Here is a 21,843-nt window from a genome sequence, read left to right as displayed (position 1 = left end):
GGCTGGGGTAGGTCAACCTTCATTCCAACCATATAAATCATGAACATCCAGATCGTGACCTCTTTCTCTCAGAAATTGTTCTACACATCCCTCACTCTCTTCCCTCACTCCAAGCTCTTCCCTCACTCCAAGCTCTTCCCTCACTCGGGGCATTCCCAGTGCTTCCCTTACTGGTGCCACCGTTGGTGTCTGGTCAAGTTTGAGCTCTGTGAGAAGCTCTTCCCACACTCCCCACACTCGTAGGGCCTCTCCCCGGTGTGGATGCGCCGGTGCACAGAGAGGTTGGTGTTTTGGTTGAAGCCCTTCCCGCAGTCAGGGCAGCGGAAGGGCCTCTCCTCTGTGTGAATCCGCTCATGTAGGAGGAGATTGGAGCTGGTGTGAAACCTCTTCCCACACTGGGGACACTCGTAGGGCCTCTCCCCAGTGTGGATGCGCTGGTGTCTTCTCAGTTTGCAGCTCCACCCAAAGCTCTTCCCACATTCCAAGCAGGTGTAGGGCCATTCCCCAGTGTGGATCAGCTGGTGCTGGATCAGGTCAGAGCTCTCTCTGAAGCTCTTCCCACACTTCCCACACTCGTAGGGCCTCTCCCCAGTATGGATGCGCTGGTGTCTTCTCAGGGCAGAGCTCCACCCAAAGCTCATCCCACAATCCAAGCAGGTGTATGGCAGCTCCCTGGTATGGATCACCTGGTGCTGGATCAGGTTGGAGCTCTGGCTGAATCTCTTCCCACACTCCCCACACTCGTAGGGCCGTTCCCCAGTGTGGATCCTCTGGTGGCGGATCAGGTGAGAGCTCCGGCTGAATCCCTTCCTACACTCCCCACACTCGTAGGGCCGTTCCCCAGTGTGGATCCTCTGGTGCCGGATCAGGCTGGAGCTCTGGCTGAAGCCCTGCCCACACTCCAAGCACTTGTGTGGCTTCTCCCTTCCATGAGGCTTCTCCACCAGCTCTGAGCTCCGCCTGGATCTCCGGCCGCCTTCCTGGCTCACGGGGGCTCTTTCCTTCCCGCAGCTCCCTGGGCTGGGTTTGCAGCCCCTCCTCCTGCAGGATCTCAGGGGCTTTTCCTCCTCCTCCATCCAGCCACACCCTGGTAATGACAAATCCTGGTTTGGGAAAAAACAAGAGAAGAGCAACTTGGACTGGAGGTTACTCCCTGCCCAAGTTCATCTCAAGAAGTCATTGGTAAGTTTTTGTATGTAAGAACCTCCAAAACACCAAGATTCAGCCCACAAATCCTGCAAACTTCAAGACACAGATCAAAAACTCCCCAAAAAATTCATAATTCAGCAAAACCCTCCTGCAACAGATAAAGATTCAGCTGCCACATAAAACCAAAGCACCAACATTTAGCCCAAGCAAGCTCAGAAACACCAAGATTCACCCTGTGAAAATCCTGGATCCCCCTCCACAGTCACCTGCTGCATGTGGGGGGAGCAGCGCTCCTGGGGCTTCCAGAAGAACAACAAAGACTTAACAGAGCCAGGAATATCGTCTGCTATACAATAGTGGGGTGCATATGAAGGGGGTATGTAGCAGGTGGATTGGGAAGTCGGCACCTCCCAAGTACTTCAGCCAGTGGGGAAAGGGAGAGGGAGATGTGGCCAGGAGAATTGGGATGAAAAGGAGGCTGTGTCCTCCAACAACTGCAGAGATCCCATGGGGAATGTGCCATGGCCTCTCCCATTTCTAGGAATGAAATTACTTTTACAGGACTCCTCTGTCTGCTTTGTGGACAGAAACCTCTGCTGATGTCAATTTTCCCACACACCCTGGGGCTCATCCGGAATTCCTTCCACTGTCCGGGGCTGCAGGCAGGGAGTGCAGCTGGAGGTGCCTCACCCACTTTGGGTGATCGGCTCCCTTGGCTGGCGGCGACACCGGGGATCGATTGGGGACCCGGGAATGACCAGGAGAAAGATGAGGGACACATCAGGAGGGTCTGTGAAGAGTCAGCAGGGAGAGAGCACTGAAAATCTCAGCAGTGACTGCACTGGGATCTTCGGGGAGTGAACATGGCAGGGCATCCAGGGAGGGGAGAAAAGGGAAAGCCAGGGAGGGGTCCTGGCCAAAGGGATGATGATCCCAAAATGTCTCTGAAGGGTCCCTTGGGAGAATGTTGAGGTAGTTTGCACATTCCCCCAGAGGTAATTAAGGACATGGACAGCCAGGGGGGCAATAAGGGAAGTGCAGAAGGGATTTGGACAACAGGGGATGGATGGTGTTGGTGTGCTGGGAAGGGATCGGGTGAAGGGCAGTGGGCAGCAATATGGTGAAGGCAAGAAGCAGCAGGAGTAATGTATGAGATAAGGAAAAGGATGGTGGAAAAGAGGAGGAAGAGAAAAATACAGAGGACTGGGATGTCTTTCAGCACTGTTCTATGCTCAGAATTTGCTAGCTGATCCAAATAATTTCCATTCCGGGTTTCCAGGAGAGGAAAAGAAGGAGGTCAGGATGTCAGGGGGTTTCTCTGTGGTGGGCAGCGGCAGCACCGGGCGCAGAGGTGCGGGACCGGGAGTCTGTGGGGAGCTGCGGGGCCGGGCCGGGGCTGTGGGGCAGCCGGGGCTCAGCGCCGGGCGCTGCCTGACCCCACCAGCCCCGGGCAGGGCCGGCAGTGGCCCCCGGCCCCCAGGAGCCTGCGGGACGCCCCGGCCGCTGCCCGGCCCCGTGGAGCTGCCGGCCCTGCCCGCCGGGGGGGCCGCCTTTGGACACTGCGGCAGGACAGGGACCGGCTCTGGGATACAGGCTGGGGAGGGGACCCTGAGCACAAGGAGGAAAACAAAGACACATCTGGGAAATGCAGATTGTACATGGAAGGATCAGGATTTTCTATTAAGCATTTGCTTTGGGTCGCTGGAGAAAGGAAAGACTTTGCACAAAGCTCAGCAGCTCTCAGAGGATGAGCACCCACAGGCAGTGAGCGCGGCTGCAGGAGCGGCAGAAGAAGGCCCTGGAGCACTTGGGCACAAAGGCACAGCAGCTGAATGCAAGAAGGGATGAGCAAAAGGCCAAGCTGAAGGCAAAGGCCATGGCACAGCTCCTACAGCCCCTCAGGGATCAACCCCAGGGCCCAAGGGGGCCCCAGCACCCAGGGGACGGGGTCGGCCACAAGCACCTGGCAGAGGCATTGCCCTCCTGGGCAGGGGAGAGCCCACCCAAACAGCCCCTGGGAAGGAGTCAGGGCTGTAAACCAAGATGCCATGGTACGGCTTTTGCCGTTGGCTTTGGCAAGAAGAGGAGCCAGACCCAGGGCAGATATTCAATTCTCTCCCTTGCAATTGATCTTGGGAATTCCTTACCCTGGTAATTCTCCACCCAGTGCAGGGTGGGGATAAGGGATGGACATTTAAAGCAGTCTGTGGCCAGAGTCCTGTCTCTTGTGAAATCTCTCCCACAGGAAGCTGGGCTGGCACAGAGCCTGCCTTGGCACTTTGCTGTTCCCAACATCCAAGCAGGACATCGGGCCCTGCCTAAGGAGGCCAAAGCAGCACCACTGGTGGCCAAGTGGCGTGGCCCATGCCAAGTGTCCCTGAGGCCAGAAACAGCCCCCAGCACAGCTGAGCACGGGGGGACCCCTCAGCCTGGGCTCCAGGGCTCTGAAGCCCCGGAGATTTGCACTTCCCGCCTGCAGCAGGAGCATGGGAGGCCCCCACGGAGCCTGCACTGAAGGCAGCGCAGCAGCAGCCAGGGCTCCACAGCGGGGCAAGCCCCTGGGCCTGCCCACACATCCTCTGCTCAAATCCTCTGCCTGGGCACCCTCCTTTGGCATCTCCAGCCACCGGGGCCAATCCTTGCTGCCACTGCTGCAGCTTCAGTGCTTTCTGGGCCTGCACTGCCACAGCTGCTGCCGAAGACAACGGCACAATTCCACTCTGGGTCTCAGCCACACTAACACACTGCCCTGCCTGGGATTGCATTGATGGAAAATACACCAGGTCATAGACTTGAACATTTTTAACATTTTATTTCTCAACTCAGCCTTGGTTTGCCTTGGCCTCGGGGAAAGAAATGGTAAAGGTTTTTTTAAGGGATGCTCCACCCCTCAATGGAGATGAGTTTAACATCTCAACACACTGGGAATGGCCCAAAAGATTCCCACAAAGATAACGCCCAGCAGCAAACAGCAACCAACACCTACCCCAGACACTGCCCCCGGCAGAGCTGGAGACACCTGCTCTGGAAAAGGCTGAGAAGGAAATCCAGCAGTTCCGACCTGATGAACAGCAGAAGCCAAGAAATCCGGGTCCAATAGGAACCCAAACACTAAAAACTGCACAACTTGAAACTGTAGAACATTAAACCAATGGATTTAGATTGGTTCAGACTGTATCAAGTATGGGAAAAATCCAGTTAAACCCACCTGTCATGGAACGATTTTCTCTGCACACCCGGGCTATGTGGGGATGGAATGATTTCTGCTGCACATCCTGGCCAGAATCAAGGAATGCCTTGACTCGAACACTAAACATATTGGTGGAGATTATTTTTTTTTTCCTGGCACTTTCAGTGCAAAGTTTATAGCAGTGGAGTATTTTTTGCAATAATCCTACTTCTATATTGCCGGTTAGGTTTGGGTCAGGGATGAGAGAAAGAGTTTTTACTCCGAGGAGAAGTAGAAAAAACTCAATTACCTTGGAATTTTCTTGTGTATGTTTGTGTGAGAGATACCAAATTTTGGTCTGGGTATTTTGGCGTCCATTTTTAGGCTGCATTTTGGAAAACGAGAAGAGATTTAAAGGTGACCCTTTCACTCATAAACAGTAAATAGATTATTTGAAAGAAAAAATTTAAAAAGCAGCAGGTTGTGGGGGGGGCACACATGAGGCTGCTGAAGGCTGCTCTGGAAGAGAAGCTGCATTCCAGGCAGCCAGCAGAGGAGCTTTAGAAATGCAAATTAACACTGCTGGGGCAAAGTGGGGACAATGGACCTGCCTCTTCTTGCCTGGGGCAGGAATTGGGCTGATTCCCTCTGCCCCTCACCCCAAGCTCTGCTGAAGGCAGAGCCCATGGTGAGGATCTCTGACTCTGCAACAGAAATGGGTGAAGCTGCAAAGGGAAACAGCAAATGGGGAATGTTGTGAAAACTTCACTAAAATAAGGGGGGATCATCCCTGTGCGCAGGCGGATCGGGAAGTCTGAACCTTCCAAGTCCCTCAGCCAGTGGGCAATGGCAGAGGGAGATGCGGCCGGGAAAATGAGCATCCAAAGGAGGCAGCGTGCTACAACAAGGGCAGAGAGCGCATGGCAAATGCCCCACGGCCTCTCCCTCTGCTCAGCAATCGAGTCACTTTGACAGGACTGCTCGGTCTCCTCTGGCCACAGAAACCTCCGGCGACGGGAATTTCCCCGCACGGTCCCGGCCACGGGGCAGCCACCTCTGTCCCAGCCACAGCAACCGGGACGAGCCAGCGCTGCTCCGGCAGCGGCTCCTGCCCAGGCAGCGGCGGGAAGGAGACCGCGGGCAGCCGCTCCCGCAGCGCCCTCAGCCCAGGGCCGGCACGGGCCGGACACGGCACCGCCAAGCCGCCGGAGCCCCCTGCCGCCCCCTCCGCCCGCAGCGAGCCCCGAGCCCCCGCAGAACCCGGCGCGGCTCCCACCTGCGCCGGGGCCGCCTCCGAGCTCCGCCAATGCCGCCTCCCCGCGCTCCGGCCGCTGCCGCCGCTCCCGGGCCCGCACAGACGCTCCGCCAATGGCGCCGCTGCCGAGCCAGGGCCGCCCTCAGGCCGCCAGCGGGGCCCTGCTTCGCCCCGCTCTCACCCATCAGCGCGCCAGAACCGCGACTGACGGACAGGGAGGAGGTGGCCTCGGCAGGGGCCGCCCCTGGGGTCCGGGTGCCTGCGGCCACCAACGAGGAGGAGGCGGCCACCGGAAGGGGACAGCGCTCGGAGGTGGCCCTGGGGCCCCTGGAGCACTTGCTGGCCGCGTGGAAAAGAGCCAGGTGTTTCGTCTGGGGGATGTGTCGCCGGCTCGAGGCCATCGAGGCCATCCTGCAGGGAACAAATGAGGCGTCCCCCGATGTCCTCAGGGACTTGGTGGCCAAGGCGGCCATGGCCGAGCGGCTGTGGGAGGCCAGTGCCCGCCTGGCCGCGCGTCACCTGCTGGGGATACTTGGGGACATCTGCAGGCTCCTCGTGAAGCCCCCCGGTGGCTCCGGTGGCCCCAGTGGCCGCACAGTGGCTGAGCGGAGCCAAAAAGCCATCGCGGACATCCCGAGGCTGCTGCAGGGACAGTGATGTCACCACAGTGATGTCATCGGAGTGATGACATCATCGGGGACATCGCTGCTGTCACTTGTCCCCTCCCTGTGCAGGATTTGAGACACATTTGGGGAATTTTCTGGGAATTTTCACCGAAATTGTCCCAAATGCTGATGGGAATTCCTGGGGTGACATCACTGGGGACACTTGGGGACATTCTGAGCACAATCAGAATGCTTTTGCATTTCTCTGTTGGCTTTTTCCATTTCTCTGTTGGCTTTTTGCATTTCTCTGTTGGCTTTTGCAGGTTCCTATTGACCACGAGCATTTTGCTCTGCTGCTCAATACTAATATTGATTATTGATAATTCCTTGCAGCTGCTCGCTGGCACAATGAAATCTCAGAGTTTGCACGGACAAGTGCAAGGCTGTGTGAGCTTTCTGCCAGGTTTTGGGAATCCTTGACTGTGAAAAACGCCAATCACTTGTTTTAAAATTTTAAAAGCTTCATAGTAATAAAATAGTCATAAAAACAGGAATAAATGTGAGAGCAATGACAATTTGGACAATCAGAGTTAGGACAATAAAGGACAATAAAAAGTAAAGAATTACAGACGTCCGGGTGGGTTTGGGCACTAAGCCACAAAAACATGCCTAGCTAACAAAGGGTTAACCCTTAAAAGCAATAGCCTGTTGCACATTCAAATATCTCACCCCCGGTGCATAAATTCTTTTCAAACAAAGGGTGTTCTCTGCTTTTTGTCAGCTTTTTCCCCTCAATCCCAGTGGCTCATTACAGACAGAGGAGAGGTGTAAGAATGTTTGTCTTTTCCCAGAAGGAGGCAGTAACTCTTGCTGTTATCTCCCTGCGAAGAATTTCTTAATTATCCTACCCATTCCTTGAGCTCTTACAAAAAATATCTTACATCGCATAGTTTCTATTTTGACATTATGTCATAACCCAAAACTGCATTTCCCACACTACTTCAAAAGGATTAATACAGTTCTACAAAATAACTGTGCAACACAGCACACAGAGTATCCAAGTTAATATTTGCCAAGAGCCGATCATTCAATCTGCATTTTTCACACTGACAAATCCATTGCTCACATCCCTGGGCCCCCCCGGTCCCGGCGCTGCTCCCGGGGGTCCCGCGGCTCCGGGGGGTCAAAGGGGAGGGGGCGGAACCCCCGTGATGGGTGGGGGGCACAAAGGGGGGTCCGGGCCCGGTGCTCGGGGGGGTCGGTGCTCGAGGGGGGGTCGGGGGCACTGAAGGGGGTGCGGGTGCGGTTTTTGGGGGGTCCCGGTGCCCGGGGAGGGGGGGGTCAGTGCTCAGCAGCGGGGGCTGCCTGGGGACCCCCCCGGGCCCCCCAAACCCCAGCCGGGTGTGAAAAACAAAGTTCACTCTTGGAGATTTGTAAAAGTTTGATAAGGGATAAAAAAGGGTTTTGGCGCTCGGCCAAAGAACCCGCCCTTAACTTAACCCTTCGTTCTCCGGATCCGGTTCCACTGCAGGGCTACAAACACATCCCTGAGTTTTGACATTATTCAAACACTCCCGGGAGCTTTGGATGTTCCAGGAACTCTTGTTTGGTTCTCACCTCTGACTTGTCTGCAGGACATTCTGCAGATTTAGTCAATACATTTGATTTCTTCTCGTGGTTCCATCCTGTTGTTTCAGAGCCCCTGATAAATTCATAAACGCTTCTCAGGTTTGTGTCACTGTTATCACCTGGTGAGGCTGGTCCACAGATGGGAGAAACAATGGAATTGTTTTCCACCCGAGTCAGCCACACAGAAGCATGTTAACATTGCATAGTCTCTATTTCAATATTTGTTATTGATCTATTTCATATTCATCTATTTTTAATATTCTAAGGCCTAGGAGAGAATATCTATTTGTTACTCTAGCATTAAATTGGTTACACGGTGCACACATAAACGGATCGATTTTATTGTACCAGCGAGCAGCTACAAGGAATCATCAATAATCAATCTCAATATCAAGTACCAGAGCAAAGTCCTTGTGATCAATAGCAACGCGCAGAAGCCAATGCAGAAATGCAGAAGCCAATTATTCCATTGTCATTCATAACCCGGCTCTGCTGCAGCCACAGCAGAAAGCTGCCTCTGCTGCAAGGCACCGAGGGGGTCATTCACCCCCTGACCCGCCCCCGCCTCCATGAGTGTCCCCAGAGCGTCCTCAGAGTGTCCCCAAGTGTCCCCAGTGACGTCACCCAGGAATTCCCATCAGCATTTGGGACAATTTCAATGAAACTTCCCAGAAAATCCCCCAAATTTGTCTCAAATCCCATGTGGGGAGGGGAGAGGGGACAAGTGACAGCAGCGATGTCCCTGATGATGTCACCATCCCCGATGACGTCACAGCGGTGACATCACTGTCCCTGCAGCAGCCTCGGGATGTCCTCTGTGAAAAATGCATATTTTATGATTGGCTTTTCACAAATATTAAATTGAATACTATAAGAATTATATTGATTAGAAGTGCTGTATTAACATTTTGATAGAATGGTAAATGTAGTTTTGTAGTTAAAATGAAGCTTTAGTAGTTAAAATAGAAACTATGTATGTGGGTTTTTTTTTAAAATAATGAGATACTGGCTTCGAGATAAGAGTCACAGAACACCCAAATCTTCCAGAGAAGAGAAACTTATGGGTTTCTTATGAGAAGAAGGTAATTTCTTCAGGCCTTGCTCAGACTGGAAGACGCCGTGGGGATTAAAAGAAGGAGTTGACATATTCCAGAGAGAGTTTCTTATTTTAAATAGAATGTATGCATAACCATGAAGTATGTATGAATATGCAACAGTGAATGGATCTTAAGAGTTATTCCTTTGTTCACAAAACATGCCTGCCCTACCTTAAGTGCCCGAGAGCATCCAGACGTCCGTAATTCTTTGTTTTTTATTGTCCAGTAATTACATGAACTCTAAATTTTTATTACTCTAATTGTATTACTATTTTTATAACCATTTCATTATCATTAAACTTTTAAAAGTTGTAAAAACAAGTGACTGGCGTTTTTCCCGCTGCAGCACTTGGAGGGGGGCTGTGCCCCAGGGGATGGACTCCGGTTGGAGAAGTTCCTGGAGAAGTCTCCGGTGGGAGAGACCGGAGGCTGCAGCAGGGGAACGACTCCTGTCCCTGGGCAGAGGGAGAAGCCACGGGGGATGAACTGAGCACGGCCCCATTCCCTGTCTCCTGCACTGCCGGGGGAGGAGGTGCAGCTGGAAGGAGGGAGGCGTGGGGAAAGCTGCATTCAAGGCTCTTCATTGACTTCTCAGTGTCCTGCTCGGAGCTTTTGGAGTTTTGTGCCAGAAATCTCTCCCCTCCCCCACTCCCCCACAGGGCTTTGGGGCGGTTTTCCCTTTTCGGGGGAAATCAAAGCGATGCGCGGATGCTCCGAATTAGGGGGCAGGAGAAGTGGGGCTGCTGGGCTTCCCGCAGAGCCGGAGCCAGCGAAGGCGCGGGGCCGGGAAAGCCGTGTCGGGAGGTGCGGAGCAGTTTGTTGGTGCTGCAGATCGATGCCGGCCCGGGCCCGGGCCCGTTCCAGGGCTGTTCCTCATCTCCGGCTTTGCCCTCCCACAGCCCGGGGGGCCCTGAGAGCGCGGGGCGAGGCTGTGCCGTGTGCAGAGCCCGCCCCTCGCTGCCATTGGCCGCTGCTGCCGTCAGTCGCGGTTCTGGCGCGCTGATTGGTGAGAGCGGGGCGAAGCACGGCCCCGCTGGCGGCCTGAGGGCGGCCCTGGCTCGGCAGCGGCGCCATTGGCGGAGCGTCTGTGCGGGCCCGGGAGCGGCGGCAGCGGCCGGAGCGCGGGGAGGCGGCATTGGCGGAGCTCGGAGGCGGCCCCGGCGCAGGTGGGAGCCGCGCCGGGTTCTGCGGGGGCTCGGGGCTCGCTGCGGGCGGAGGGGGCGGCAGGGGGCTCCGGCGGCTTGGCGGTGCCGTGTCCGGCCCGTGCCGGCCCTGGGCTGAGGGCGCTGCGGGAGCGGCTGCCCGCGGTCTCCTTCCCGCCGCTGCCTGGGCAGGAGCCGCTGCCGGAGCAGCGCTGGCTCGTCCCGGTTGCTGTGGCTGGGACAGAGGTGGCTGCCCCGTGGCCGGGACCGTGCGGGGAAATTCCCGTCGCCGGAGGTTTCTGTGGCCAGAGGAGACCGAGCAGTCCTGTCAAAGTGACTCGATTGCTGAGCAGAGGGAGAGGCCGTGGGGCATTTGCCATGCGCTCTCTGCCCTTGTTGTAGCACGCTGCCTCCTTTGGATGCTCATTTTCCCGGCCGCATCTCCCTCTGCCTTTGCCCACTGGCTGAGGGACTGGGAAGGTTCAGACTTCCCGATCCGCCTGCGCACAGGGGTTATCCCCCCTTATTTTAGTGAAGTTTTCACAGCATTCTCCATTTGCTGTTTCCCTTTGCAGCTTCACCCATTTCTGTTGCAGAGTCAGAGATCCTCACCATGGGCTCTGCCTTCAGCTGTGCAGATTCCATCTATGCGGGCAGGCAGAGCTTGGGGTGAGGGGCAGAGGGAATCAGCCCAATTCCTGCCCCAGGCAAGAAGAGCCAGGTCCATTGTTCCCACTTTGCCCCAGCAGTGTTAATTTGCATTTCTAAAGCTCCTCTGCGGGCTGCCTGGAATGCAGCTTCTCTTCCAGAGCAGCCTCCAGCAGTCTCACACGTGGACCCCCACAATCTGCTGCTATTTTATTTTTCCTTCAAATCATCTATTTATTGTTTATGAGTTAAAGGGTCACCTTTAAATCTCTTCTAATTTTGCAAAATGCAGCCTAAAATGAACGTCGAAAAACCCAGACCAAAATTTTGGTATCTCTCGCACAAACATACACAAGAAAATTCCAAGGCAATTAAGTTTTTTCTACTTCTCCTCAGAGTAAAATCTCATTCTCTCATCCCTGACCCAAACCTAACCGGCAATATAGAAGTAGGATTATTACAAAAAATACTCTTCTGCTATAAACTTTGCACTGAAAGTGCAGGAAAAAGAAAAACTCCACCAATATGTTTAGTGTTAGAGTCAAGGCATTCCTTGATTCTGGCCAGGATGTGCTACAGAAATCATTCCATCCCCACAATGCCCGGGTGTGCAGAGAAAATCGTTCCATGGCACGTGAGTTTAACTGGATTTTTCCCAAACTTGATACAGTCTGAACTAATCTAAATCCATTGGTTTAATGTTCTACAGTTTCAAGTTGTGCAGTTTTTAGTATTTGGGTTCCTATTGGACCCGGATTTCTTGGCTTCTGCTGTTCATCAGGTCGGAACTGCTGGATTTCCTTCTCAGCCTTTTCCAGAGCAGGTGTCTCCAGCTCTGCCGGGGGCAGTGTCTGGGGTAGGTGTTGGTTGCTGTTTGCTGCTGGGCGTTATCTTTGTGGGAATCTTTTGGGCCATTCCCAGTGTGTTGAGATGTTAAACTCATCTCCACTGAGTGGTGGAACATCCCTTAAAAAAACCTTTACCATTTCTTTCCCCGAGGCCAAGGCAAACCAAGGCTGAGTAGAGAAATAAAATGTTAGAAATGTTCAAGTCTATGACCTGGTGTATTTTCCATCAGTGCAATCCCAGGCAGCGCAGTGTGTGAGTGTGGCTGAGACCCAGAGTGGAATTGTGCCGTTGTCTTCGCCAGCAGCTGTGGCAGTGCAGGCCCAGAAAGCACTGAAGCTGCAGCAGTGGCAGCAAGGATTGGCCCCGGTGGCTGGAGATGCCCAAGGAGGGTGCCCAGGCAGAGGATTTGAGCAGAGGATGTGTGGGCAGGCCCAGGGGCTTGCCCCGCTGTGGAGCCCTGGCTGCTGCTGCGCTGCCTTCAGTGCAGGCTCCGTGGGGGCCTCCCATGCTCCTGCTGCAGGCGGGAAGTGCAAATCTCCGGGGCTTCAGAGCCCTGGAGCCCAGGCTGAGGGGTCCCCCCGTGCTCAGCTGTGCTGGGGGCTGTTTCTGGCCTCAGGGACACTTGGCATGGGCCACGCCACTTGGCCACCAGTGGTGCTGCTTTGGCCTCCTTAGGCAGGGCCCGATGTCCTGCTTGGATGTTGGGAACAGCAAAGTGCCAAGGCAGGCTCTGTGCCAGCCCAGCTTCCTGTGGGAGAGATTTCTCAAGAGACAGGACTCTGGCCACAGACTGCTTTAAATGTACATCCCTTATCCCCACCCTGCACGGGGTGGAGAATTACCAGGGTAAGGAATTCCCAAGATCAATTGCAAGGGAGAGAATTGAATATCTGCCCTGGGTCTGGCTCCTCTTCTTGCCAAAGCCAACGGCAAAAGCCGTACCCATGGCATCTTGGTTTACAGCCCTGACTCCTTCCCAGGGGCTGTTTTGGGTGGGCTCTCCCCTGCCCAGGAGGGCAATGCCTCTGCCAGGTGCTTGTGGCCGACCCCGTTCCCTGGGTGCCGGGGCCCCCTTGGGCCCTGGGGTTGATCCCTGAGGGGCTGTAGGAGCTGTGCCATGGCCTTTGCCTTCAGCTTGGCCTTTTGCTCATCCCTTCTTGCATTCAGCTGCTGTGCCTTTGTGCCCAAGTGCTCCAGGGCCTTCTTCTGCCACTCCTGCAGCCGCGCTCACTGCCTGTGGGTGCTCATCCTCTGAGAGCTGCTGAGCTTTGTGCAAAGTCTTTCCTTTCTCCAGCGACCCAAAGCAAATGCTTAATAGAAAATCCTGATCCTTCCATGTACAATCTGCATTTCCCAGATGTGTCTTTGTTTTCCTCCTTGTGCTCAGGGTCCCCTCCCCAGCCCGTATCCCAGAGCCGGTCCCTGTCCTGCCGCAGTGTCCAAAGGCGGCCCCCCCGGCGGGCAGGGCCGGCAGCTCCACGGGGCCGGGCAGCGGCCGGGGCGTCCTGCAGGCTCCTGGGGGCCGGGGGCCACTGCCGGCCCTGCCCGGGGCTGGTGGGGTCAGGCAGCGCCCGGCGCTGAGCCCCGGCTGCCCCACAGCCCCGGCCCGGCCCCGCAGCTCCCCACAGGCCCCCAGCCCGTGCTCCCGGTCCCGCACCTCTGCGCCCGGTGCTGCCGCTGCCCACCACAGAGAAACCCCCTGACATCCTGACCTCCTTCTTTTCCTCTCCTGGAAACCCGGGATGGAAAGGATCTGGATCAGCTGGCAAATTCTGAGCATGAAACAGTGGTGAAAAACATCTCAGTCCTCTGGATTTTTCTTTTCCTACTCTTTTTTATTGTCCTTTTTTTACCACGTAGATTCCTCCTGCTGCTTCTTGCCTTCACCATATCGCTGCACACTGCCCTTCACCTGATCCCTTCCCAGCACACCAACACCATCCATCCCCTGTTGTCCATATCCCTTCTCCACTTCCCTTATTGCTCCCCTGGGTGTCCATGTCCTTAGTTACCTCTGGGGGAATGTGCAAACTACCTCAACATTCTCCCAAGGGACCCTTCAGAGACATTTTGGGATCATATATCCCTTTGGCCAAGACCCCTCCCTGGCTTTCCCTTTTCTCCCCTCCCTGGGTGCCCTGCCATGTTCACTCCCTGAAGATCCCAGTGCACTCACTGCTGAGATTTTCAGTGCTCTCTCCCTGCTGACTCTTCACAGACCCCCCCTGATGTGTCACTCGTCTGTCTCCTGGTCACTCCCGGGTCCCCAATCGATCCCCGGTGCCGCCACCAGCCAAGGGAGCCGATCACCCAAAGTGGGTGAGGCACCTTCAGCTGCACTCCCTGCCCGCCGCCCCGGACGGTGGAAGGAATTCCGGATGAGCCCCAGGGTGTGTGGGAAAATTGACATCAGCAGAGGTTTCTGTCCACAAAGCAGACAGAGGAGTCCTGTAAAAGTAATTTCATTCCTAGAAATGGGAGAGGCCATGGGACATTCCCCATGGGATCTCTGCAGTTGTTGGAGGACACAGCCTCCTTTTCATCCCAATTCTCCTGGCCACATCTCCCTCTCCCTTTCCCCACTGGCTGAAGTACTTGAGAGGTGCAGACTTCCCAATCCACCTAGTACATACCCCCTTCATGTGCACCCCAGTATTGTATAGCAGAGGATATTCCTGGCTCGGTTAAGTCTTTGTTCTTCGGGAAGTTCATGAATTGAGCAGGACCTTGGCTGAGCAGCAGTCTGTGTCACCAATTGATAACATTTCCTGAAACCAATGGCTTCTCCTGTCACTTCCTTATGTACAGGTGCCTGGCCGTATCTCGGAGCAGATTCACAGCATCTGTTTGTAAAGACACTTTCCTCTTGTTCCTTTCATGGGGGTCCTCCGTTTTCGGGACATCCCCCCTGGAGCAGGGTGTCCCCTCTTTGCTGCAGCCCCAGCCCTCAGGCAGAGCTCAGCCAATCAGAGCGCACGGCGCTGATGACTCACCAGTTGCCAGGCAGACTCGCAGCTCCCAGCGTTCCCCACCTGGAGCCCACCTGCGCCCCCCCCTCGGCCCCATCGCCCCCGCGAGGGGAATTTGGGGAGGTGGGAGTGGGGCAGCGCCAAGGCCGGGCCCCCCCGCGCTGTCCTGGCGGGAGCGGCTGCAGTGGGGACCGAGTGCGGGTGGAAGCGGCCGAGAGCCCAGCGCTGCCCCAGCCCGACCTGCCCCAGCTCCATCCCTGCCCCTGCGCTGGGATGCTGTGGGTCTGGGGGGAAGAGGGAGCCGGCAGTGGGTGCTGGGCCTGGGGGCAGGAGGAGAAGGGAAGGAGAAGCAGGGTTGAGGAACAAAATGGTCAAAGGATGGACGTGGCAGGAGAAGGTGGGATTGTGCAGGAGAAGGAGGAATAGCAGGAGGAAGAGGAGTGTGAGGAAGAGCAGAGTCACAGGAGGAGGAGCAGAAACAGGAAGCAGCACAAGGTTCCACCCCTCCCTGTGTCTGCAGCCTCCCCCCAGCCCCAGGAGCGCTGCTCCCCCCACATGCAGTAGGTGACTGTGGAGGGGGATCCAGGATTTTCACGGGGTGAATCTTGGTGTTTCTGAGCGTACTTGGGCTAAATGTTGGTGCTGTGGTTTTATGTGGCAGCTGAATCTTTATCTTTTGGAGGAGGTTTTTGCTGACTTGTGAGGTTTGGGGAGTTTTTGATCAGTGTCTGGAAGTTTGCAGGATTTTTGGGCTGAATCTTGGTGTTTTGGAGGTTCTTACTGACACAAGATTCGCAATGACTTCTTGAGATGAACTTGGACAAGCAGGAACCTCCAGTCCAAGGTGCTCTCCTCTTGTTTTTTCCCCAAACCAGGATTTGTCATTCCCGTAGCGTGGCTGGATGAAGGAGCAGGAAAAGCCCCGGAGATCCTGCAGAAAGAGGGGCTACAAACCCAGCCCAGGGAGCTGTGGGGAGGAAAGAGCCCCCCTGACCCCAGAAGGCGGCTGGAGATCCAGCCGGAGCTCGGAGCTGGTGGAGAAGGCTCATGGCAGGGAGAAGCCTCACAAGTGCTTGGAATGTGGGCAGGGTTTCAGCCGAAGCTCCAGCCTGATCCAGCACCAGAGGATCCACACTGGGGAACGGCCCTACGAGTGTGGGGAGTGTGGGAAGAGCTTCAGACAGAGCTCCAACCTGATCCGGCACCACAGGATCCACTCTGTGGAACAGCCCTACGAGTGTGGGGAGTGTGGGAAGGGTTTCAGGGACAGCTCTGACCTGATCCGGCACCAGAGGATCCACACTGGGGAACGGCACTACACCTGCTTGGAATGTGGGAAGAGCTTTGGACGGAGCTCAGACCTGAGAAGACACCAGCGCATCCACACTGGGGAGAGGCCCTACGAGTGTCCCCAGTGTGGGAAGAGGTTTCACACCAGCTCCGATCTCCTCACACATGAGCGGATTCACACAGAGGAGAGGCCCTTCCGCTGCCCTGACTGCGGGAAGGGCTTCAGGCGAAACTCCCACCTCACCAGGCACCAGCGCATCCACAGCGGGGAGAGGCCCTACGAGTGTGGGGAGTGTGGGAAGAGCTTCTCACAGAGCTCAGACCGGACCCAACACCAACGGAGGCACCACTAAGGGAAGCCCTGGGGGTGCCCCGAGTGGGGGAAGAGCTTGGAGTGAGGGAAGAGCTTCATGGTCTTCTCCAGCTCCATCCCCCATGGGAGGATCTGGGCTGGATGATCCCCAGTGACCCCCATTGGGCAGAGCCCTGGTGCCCCCGAATGGGGAATAAAACAGAGAGGAAAACAATGGAGCTGATAAAGGGGCCGATATCTGAGGCCTGACTGAGCAGAAACTGTGGGAGACACAGACACAGTTTAAGTCTCCCTGGGCAAGAAGTGACCAAGCAACCTGTTGTGAGACTTTGTGATAAGATAATGTTCCCAGGTGCCGTGATGTCATGAAGAATGTGTAACCAATGGGAAATTGTTAGCAAACATCGAGCCCTATCTGAGCACCACACAAGTAAAACCCTGTATAAACCCCTGGTACCCTCAATGAAATTGGCTTCTGGTCTAAACTCGGCTGTCCCCGTCTCTCCATCGTGGATAACCCCTGTTGTGGGTGATCCCCGTTGGGTGGGGGGAAGGTGTTGGAGGGATTTCTTTCCCTTCTGCTTGTGCTGCTGTGTTTGGTTGGTAATAAATTCCCTCCGTGTGCCCAGGCTGGGTCTGTTGTCCCCGTGCCGGTGCTCGGGGCGGGATCTCTGCCGTTGCTTCTCTCCAGTCCCGGGCCTCTCCTCAGCCAATGAGAGAATGCAATGGACAAGAGTCAGCCAATCAGAGCGAGCGGGGCTGATGACTCATCAGTTGCCGGGCAGACCCGCAGCACCCAGTGTTCCCCACCTGGACCCCACCCTCCCTGCCCAGTCCCGGCCCCCGCGTGGGGTCCCCCCAAGTCCCTCCCCACTGCCCCCCATAACCTGGGCTGGGTTTAACTGGGAAGCTTTACAGGGAACACTGGGAGCAGTCAGGCAGGGGCAGAGAGACAGCAGGGCTGGGGGGACACACGACCCCCCCAAAATCAGCGTGGGGACGGAGCGGGGGGTCCGGGGACGGGATGCAGCTGGCGGCGGCTCAGGAGCTCTGTGGGCAGAGAAAAGGGGGTGACATCGGGCTGGTGGCCCCAGGGAAGGAGCACACAAGCTCCTAGAAGCTGAGCCCCAGTGCCAGGAAGACGAAGCCCAACTCGGAGCCCCCGATCCCTGACAGCATCTTGCTGCGGGCGGCATCCAGTGGCATCTCTGGGGGGTCTGCAGGGGTAAGGACCCCCCAAAACCTCTCAGAGACACCCCAAGCCCCTCCAAGTACCCTCCCGATCACTCCTATCCCACCCAGGACCCCCTGAAATCTCCCCCCAAACCCTTCCCGGTCTCCCCTAGACACACCAAAGCCTCTCCCATTCCTGTCAGGATCCGACCACCCCCTTCCAGTTTTCCCCTACAGCCCCAGGACCCCCAAACCCTCTCCCAGTCCCTTCCCAGCCCCACCAGGACTCACACAGACCCCTCCTAGTCTCTTCCCAGCACAACCAACCTCATCCCAAGCTCTGCTTTTCCATCCCCAATCTCCTTCCAGCTCCTCCAGGCTCACTCCAATCCCTCCCAGTCACACCCAGCACCTCCAAACTCCCTCCCAGTGTCCACCAGGACCCCTGGAACCCCATCCCACCCTCCCCAGCATCCTTCAAACCCCTTCTCAGCCTTTCCACTCCCCTGAGCCCCTATCCCAGCTCAAACCAGGCTGTCTCCAACTCCCCCCCAGTTGCTCCCAGCACATCCCAGTGGCTCTGGCAGCGCCCCCAATTCCTCCCCTGTGCCCCAGTGCCAGCTCAGGGGGTGCTCCAGGCTGACGTGCTCCACCTGGCAGCTGCAGGTGAGCCTGCGCCAGGGGGATGTTTCCAGTAACACCAGGAGCTGGTAGATCCAGTCCTTGTTGGGGACCATGTCGGTGGCCACCACAGAGAGCTCCTGCTGGCCCTGGAACCACCTCAGCTGGGTGTGGGCAGGTTAGAAATCCATCACGGAGCAACCCCGGGCTGAGAGCTCGAGGGCACCAGCGAGATGGGCACGCTTGGGGACACTGGGAGAGAGCGGGGAGGTGTGGGGTGGACTTGGGAGGGACTGGGAATGGACTGGGAAGGACTGGGGTGGCACTCAGAGAGATGGGAGGGGATGGGGGGCACTGGGAGGGAGGATGGAGGTCTAGGAGTGAAGTGGGAATGGACTGGGAATGGACTGGGAGGGACTGGGGCGGCACTGGGAGGAACTGGGAACGAAGTGCGCGGCACTGGGAGGCCGAGTCCAGTGCGGGGCACTCGGCGCTGCGGGTCTGCCTGGCAACTGATGAGTCATCAGAGACACGCGCTCTGATTGGCTGAGGGGCGGCAGCACCACGCTAGGCTGAGATGGACAGCCGGGAGGCACTGGGAGAGACTGGGATGGACTGGGAGAGCCAGGGGGGTCAGTGGCAGGGACACAAGGTCTCGGGGATGGGCACAAGGAGGGCTGAGGGCTCTGGGCCGATTCCAGGGAGGTTTTGAGGGGCTCCAGGGTCAATGCCAGGGCAGGGCCGAGGGGACACGCTCTGCCCCGCGCTCACCTCGGCGCTCCGTGAGGAACGGGCTGAGATACTCGTGGTTGTACCGGCACAGCCAGTCCGCCGCAGCCCTTTTTTGCTCCATAACGTCTGGGTCGCTGTTCCAATACCTGGCTGCTGTCTCCCCATAGGGGGTGAACCCCAAAAAGTGCCCCACGTCGCAGTCGAACATCGCGTACTGCTCCCGATTGTAGTCAGGTACCTCACCTTCTCCGTGCCGTTCATGAAGTGAAACTCGGACTTTCCCACGTACTGGAACACCCCTGTGTGTGCAGGACACAGGTCCGGGGGTGCCCCCCCAGCACGCCCAGAGCTCCGGGATCCACCCCGGATCCCCACTCCACACCGCCCGTGGCCCAGGGCACCCATGGATCCCTCCTGCCCGAGCTGCCACTTCCTCTTTTCCACCCTTCCACACTTCCCCTTCCACATCCTCTCCCCTTCTACCTCCACCCTCTTCCCCACTCACTTTTAGGATCCCATTCTCCTCTTTCCCACCCTTTCCCACCCTTTTCTAACAATCCCCAGCCCCCCCTCCCGCTCAGTTTTGGGGTCCTACTCTCCCCTTTTCCCCACTTTCCCACCCTCTCTCACCCCTTCCTCACCTGCCCCCAATCCTCAGCCCCTCCCGCTCTTCCTTTCGGGGTCCCCTCCTCCTCCTGCCCCTGCAATTTCGGGCTCCCACCGCCCCCTTTTCCCCATTCTCCCCCCTGTCCCACCGCCTCCCGCCCCCCCCGCTCTCCCGAGAGCTCCGCGCCCGCAGCCGGGGGGGCTCCCAGCACCACCAGTGCCACCAGTACGGCCCCAGCTGCCGCCACTCGCCCCATGGCCAGCGCCGCCCAGGGAGCACCAGCCCCAGAGCGGCCGCGCTGCGCTGGCAGCACCAGTCCGGAGCAGCGCGGGCTCAGCAGCGCCGCGCGCTCTCATTGGCTCCGAGCACTTTTGGGCACCGATTGCCGAGGCTCTGCCACACAACCGATGACTCCTCAACTCCTTGCGCTCCCATTGGCTGCAGCGCGTTTTGGCTGCGTTCGGATTGGCTGAGCGGTTCCGGGACGCTGCAGCCCCGGCTGGGGCTTTTCCAGGCACGGGGAGCCTTGGGGCGCTGCGCAGCTGGGAGCTCAGCTGTGCCCAGAAATGTGTGCCCGGCTGCGCGGGGTCTCAGGGGTGCCCGTGGCGAGGGGTGACGCTGGCCCCATGCCAGGCACCCCCCAGAGCCGCTCTGTCCCTGCCCCCCGCAGCCGCACAGGGACAGAAAATGGAACCGAGGGTTCCTGCCTGGGGACAAGGAGCGGGAGAGATCCCTCAGCAAATCCGGCACGGGCACAACAGACCCGGCCCGGGCACAGGGAGGGAATTTATTACCAACCAAATCACACCAGGACAAGCAGAGGGGAAAGAAATCTCTCCAACACCTTCCCCCACCCAACCGGGATCACCCAGAACGGGGTCACCGGGGCTCTGCCCAACGGGGCTCACTGGGGATCATCCAACGTGGATCCTCCCATGGGGGATGGAGCTGGAGCAGCGCACGAAGCTCTTCCTGCACTCGGGGCACTCACAGGGCCTCTCCCTGGTGTGGAAGTGCTGGTGAGTGACGATCTCTGAATTCCACCTGAAGCTCTTCTGACATTCCAAGCACTCATAGGGCCGTTCCCCAGTGTGGATCCTGTGGTGATCGGTGAGGTCAGAGGTCCCACTGAAGCTCTCCCCACACTCCCCACACTCACAGGGCCCTTCCATAGTGTGGGTGTTCTGGTGTTCCATCAGGGTGGAGCTGCAGCTGAAACCCTGCCCACATTCCTTGCACTTGTGAGGCTTCTCCCTGCCATGAGGCTTCTCCACCAGCTCCGTGCTCCGGCTGGATCTCTGGCCACGTTCCTGGCTCAGGACGGGGAGCTCTTTCCTCCCTGCTGCTCCCTGGGCAAGGTTTGCAGCCCCTCCTCCTGCAGGATCTTCGGGGCTTTTCCTCCTTCTCCATCCAGCCACGCCCTGGGAATGACAAATCCTGCTTTGGGGAAAACCAAGGTGGGAGCACCTTGGAGTAGAGGCTCCTCACTTCCCAAGTCCATCCCTAGAACTCAGGAGGAGTCTTGTGTCCATGGAAATCTCCACTATATCAAGGTTCAGCCCAAAACAACTCTCCCAGGAGTTCCCGATCTCTGATCTCTCCACTTTTGGCATTCCAGAGGTTTCCTTTCCCTGGGATGATGGGGGTCCAATGGCTCCAGGGGTTCCCCCTTCTCCGGCGTCCTGCTTAGGGATGATCCAAGGGCTTCTGTGGGTCCATGGGGTCCCTTCTGCCTTGATGCTCTACTTTGAGGTCCCAGGGGTCCCAGGGGTCCTTCCTCTCCTGGCTCCACCCTTTTCCAGCCAGCTGGGGGTCCCTCAGCTCCAAGGGACTCTGTTCTCTCTGTTCTCTCTCCAAGCCCCTCTGTTCACTCTCCAATCCAGGGGTCTCAGGGGTTCCCCTCCTCTTCTCCCCCAGAGGTCCCCAGGACCAATGTCCTCCCCCTGGTGACCCTGGGCAATGGCCACGTGGACTCCCAAAGATCCCCCCAAGGGGCTCAGCTCTGGGGTCTTGCAAGATCCAAACCTACACACACACACACACACACAGAAAAAAAACCAACACCCATCCCAGCCAGGGTTTATTTGGGCCTCCCAGAGGATATTTAGGACTCAATTCCACAATCTGCAAGCTCCAAACACACCCCAATAAAAAAACCCTCTCAGGGACCCCCGACAGATTTGGGACGAGCTCCCCCTCCCCTCCCACATGCAGGATGAGCTGGGGGCGATGGTCCCAGGGCCAAGGGTGCTGCGGCCACAGGGGGCACTGGAACCTCCTGTTTCTCCTCCTTTTCCTGCTCTGCTCCTCCTCTTCCTGCTCCTCCTATTCCTCTCTCCCTCCTCCTCCTCCTTCCTCATCCCACCTTCTGCCCAGTTCCTGCCTTCTCTATATTTAGAGTGGAGAACTTTGCTTGTTTTTAGAACGAGAACAAAGATCCCAGATGGAACACGGCTTGCTGGTTTTAGCCAGAAGTGTCAGTGACTAAAGGTCATGTTTGCTCTGCTTTGGTGCCGTCCTTGTTCCTCCTCAGTGTTCAGGCTGGGCTATGGGGTGTCCTTGTTTGCTGCATTTTCAGAGCTCCTCCTGGATCCT

At 57.0% G+C, this 21,843-nt stretch overlaps 1 protein-coding gene and 2 pseudogenes across 1 annotated transcript in view; 1 reads left to right on the top strand and 2 right to left on the bottom strand.

The window, feature by feature from the left end:
- The window catches only part of LOC137466088 (zinc finger protein 135-like), a 41,392-nt pseudogene extending 40,316 nt beyond the window's left edge, over positions 1 to 1,076 (bottom strand).
- The window catches only part of LOC137466090 (zinc finger protein 850-like), a 164,207-nt gene that overhangs the window by 101,735 nt on the left and 40,629 nt on the right, over positions 1 to 21,843 (top strand). Inside the window, exon 3 of the mRNA XM_068177995.1 lies at positions 15,571 to 16,144. Within this exon, the coding sequence (XP_068034096.1) occupies positions 15,571 to 16,144 (574 nt within the window). The remainder of the gene's footprint in view (positions 1 to 15,570; positions 16,145 to 21,843) is intronic.
- LOC137466087 (class II histocompatibility antigen, B-L beta chain-like) lies at positions 17,104 to 19,504 on the bottom strand (annotated as a pseudogene).

Source organism: Anomalospiza imberbis, unplaced genomic scaffold (assembly GCF_031753505.1).
Source record: "Anomalospiza imberbis isolate Cuckoo-Finch-1a 21T00152 unplaced genomic scaffold, ASM3175350v1 scaffold_136, whole genome shotgun sequence".
Taxonomy (NCBI): Eukaryota; Metazoa; Chordata; class Aves; order Passeriformes; family Viduidae; genus Anomalospiza; species Anomalospiza imberbis.
The sequence above is the reverse complement of the archived record's forward strand: the minus strand, read 5'-3'. Positions and strand labels throughout refer to the sequence as shown.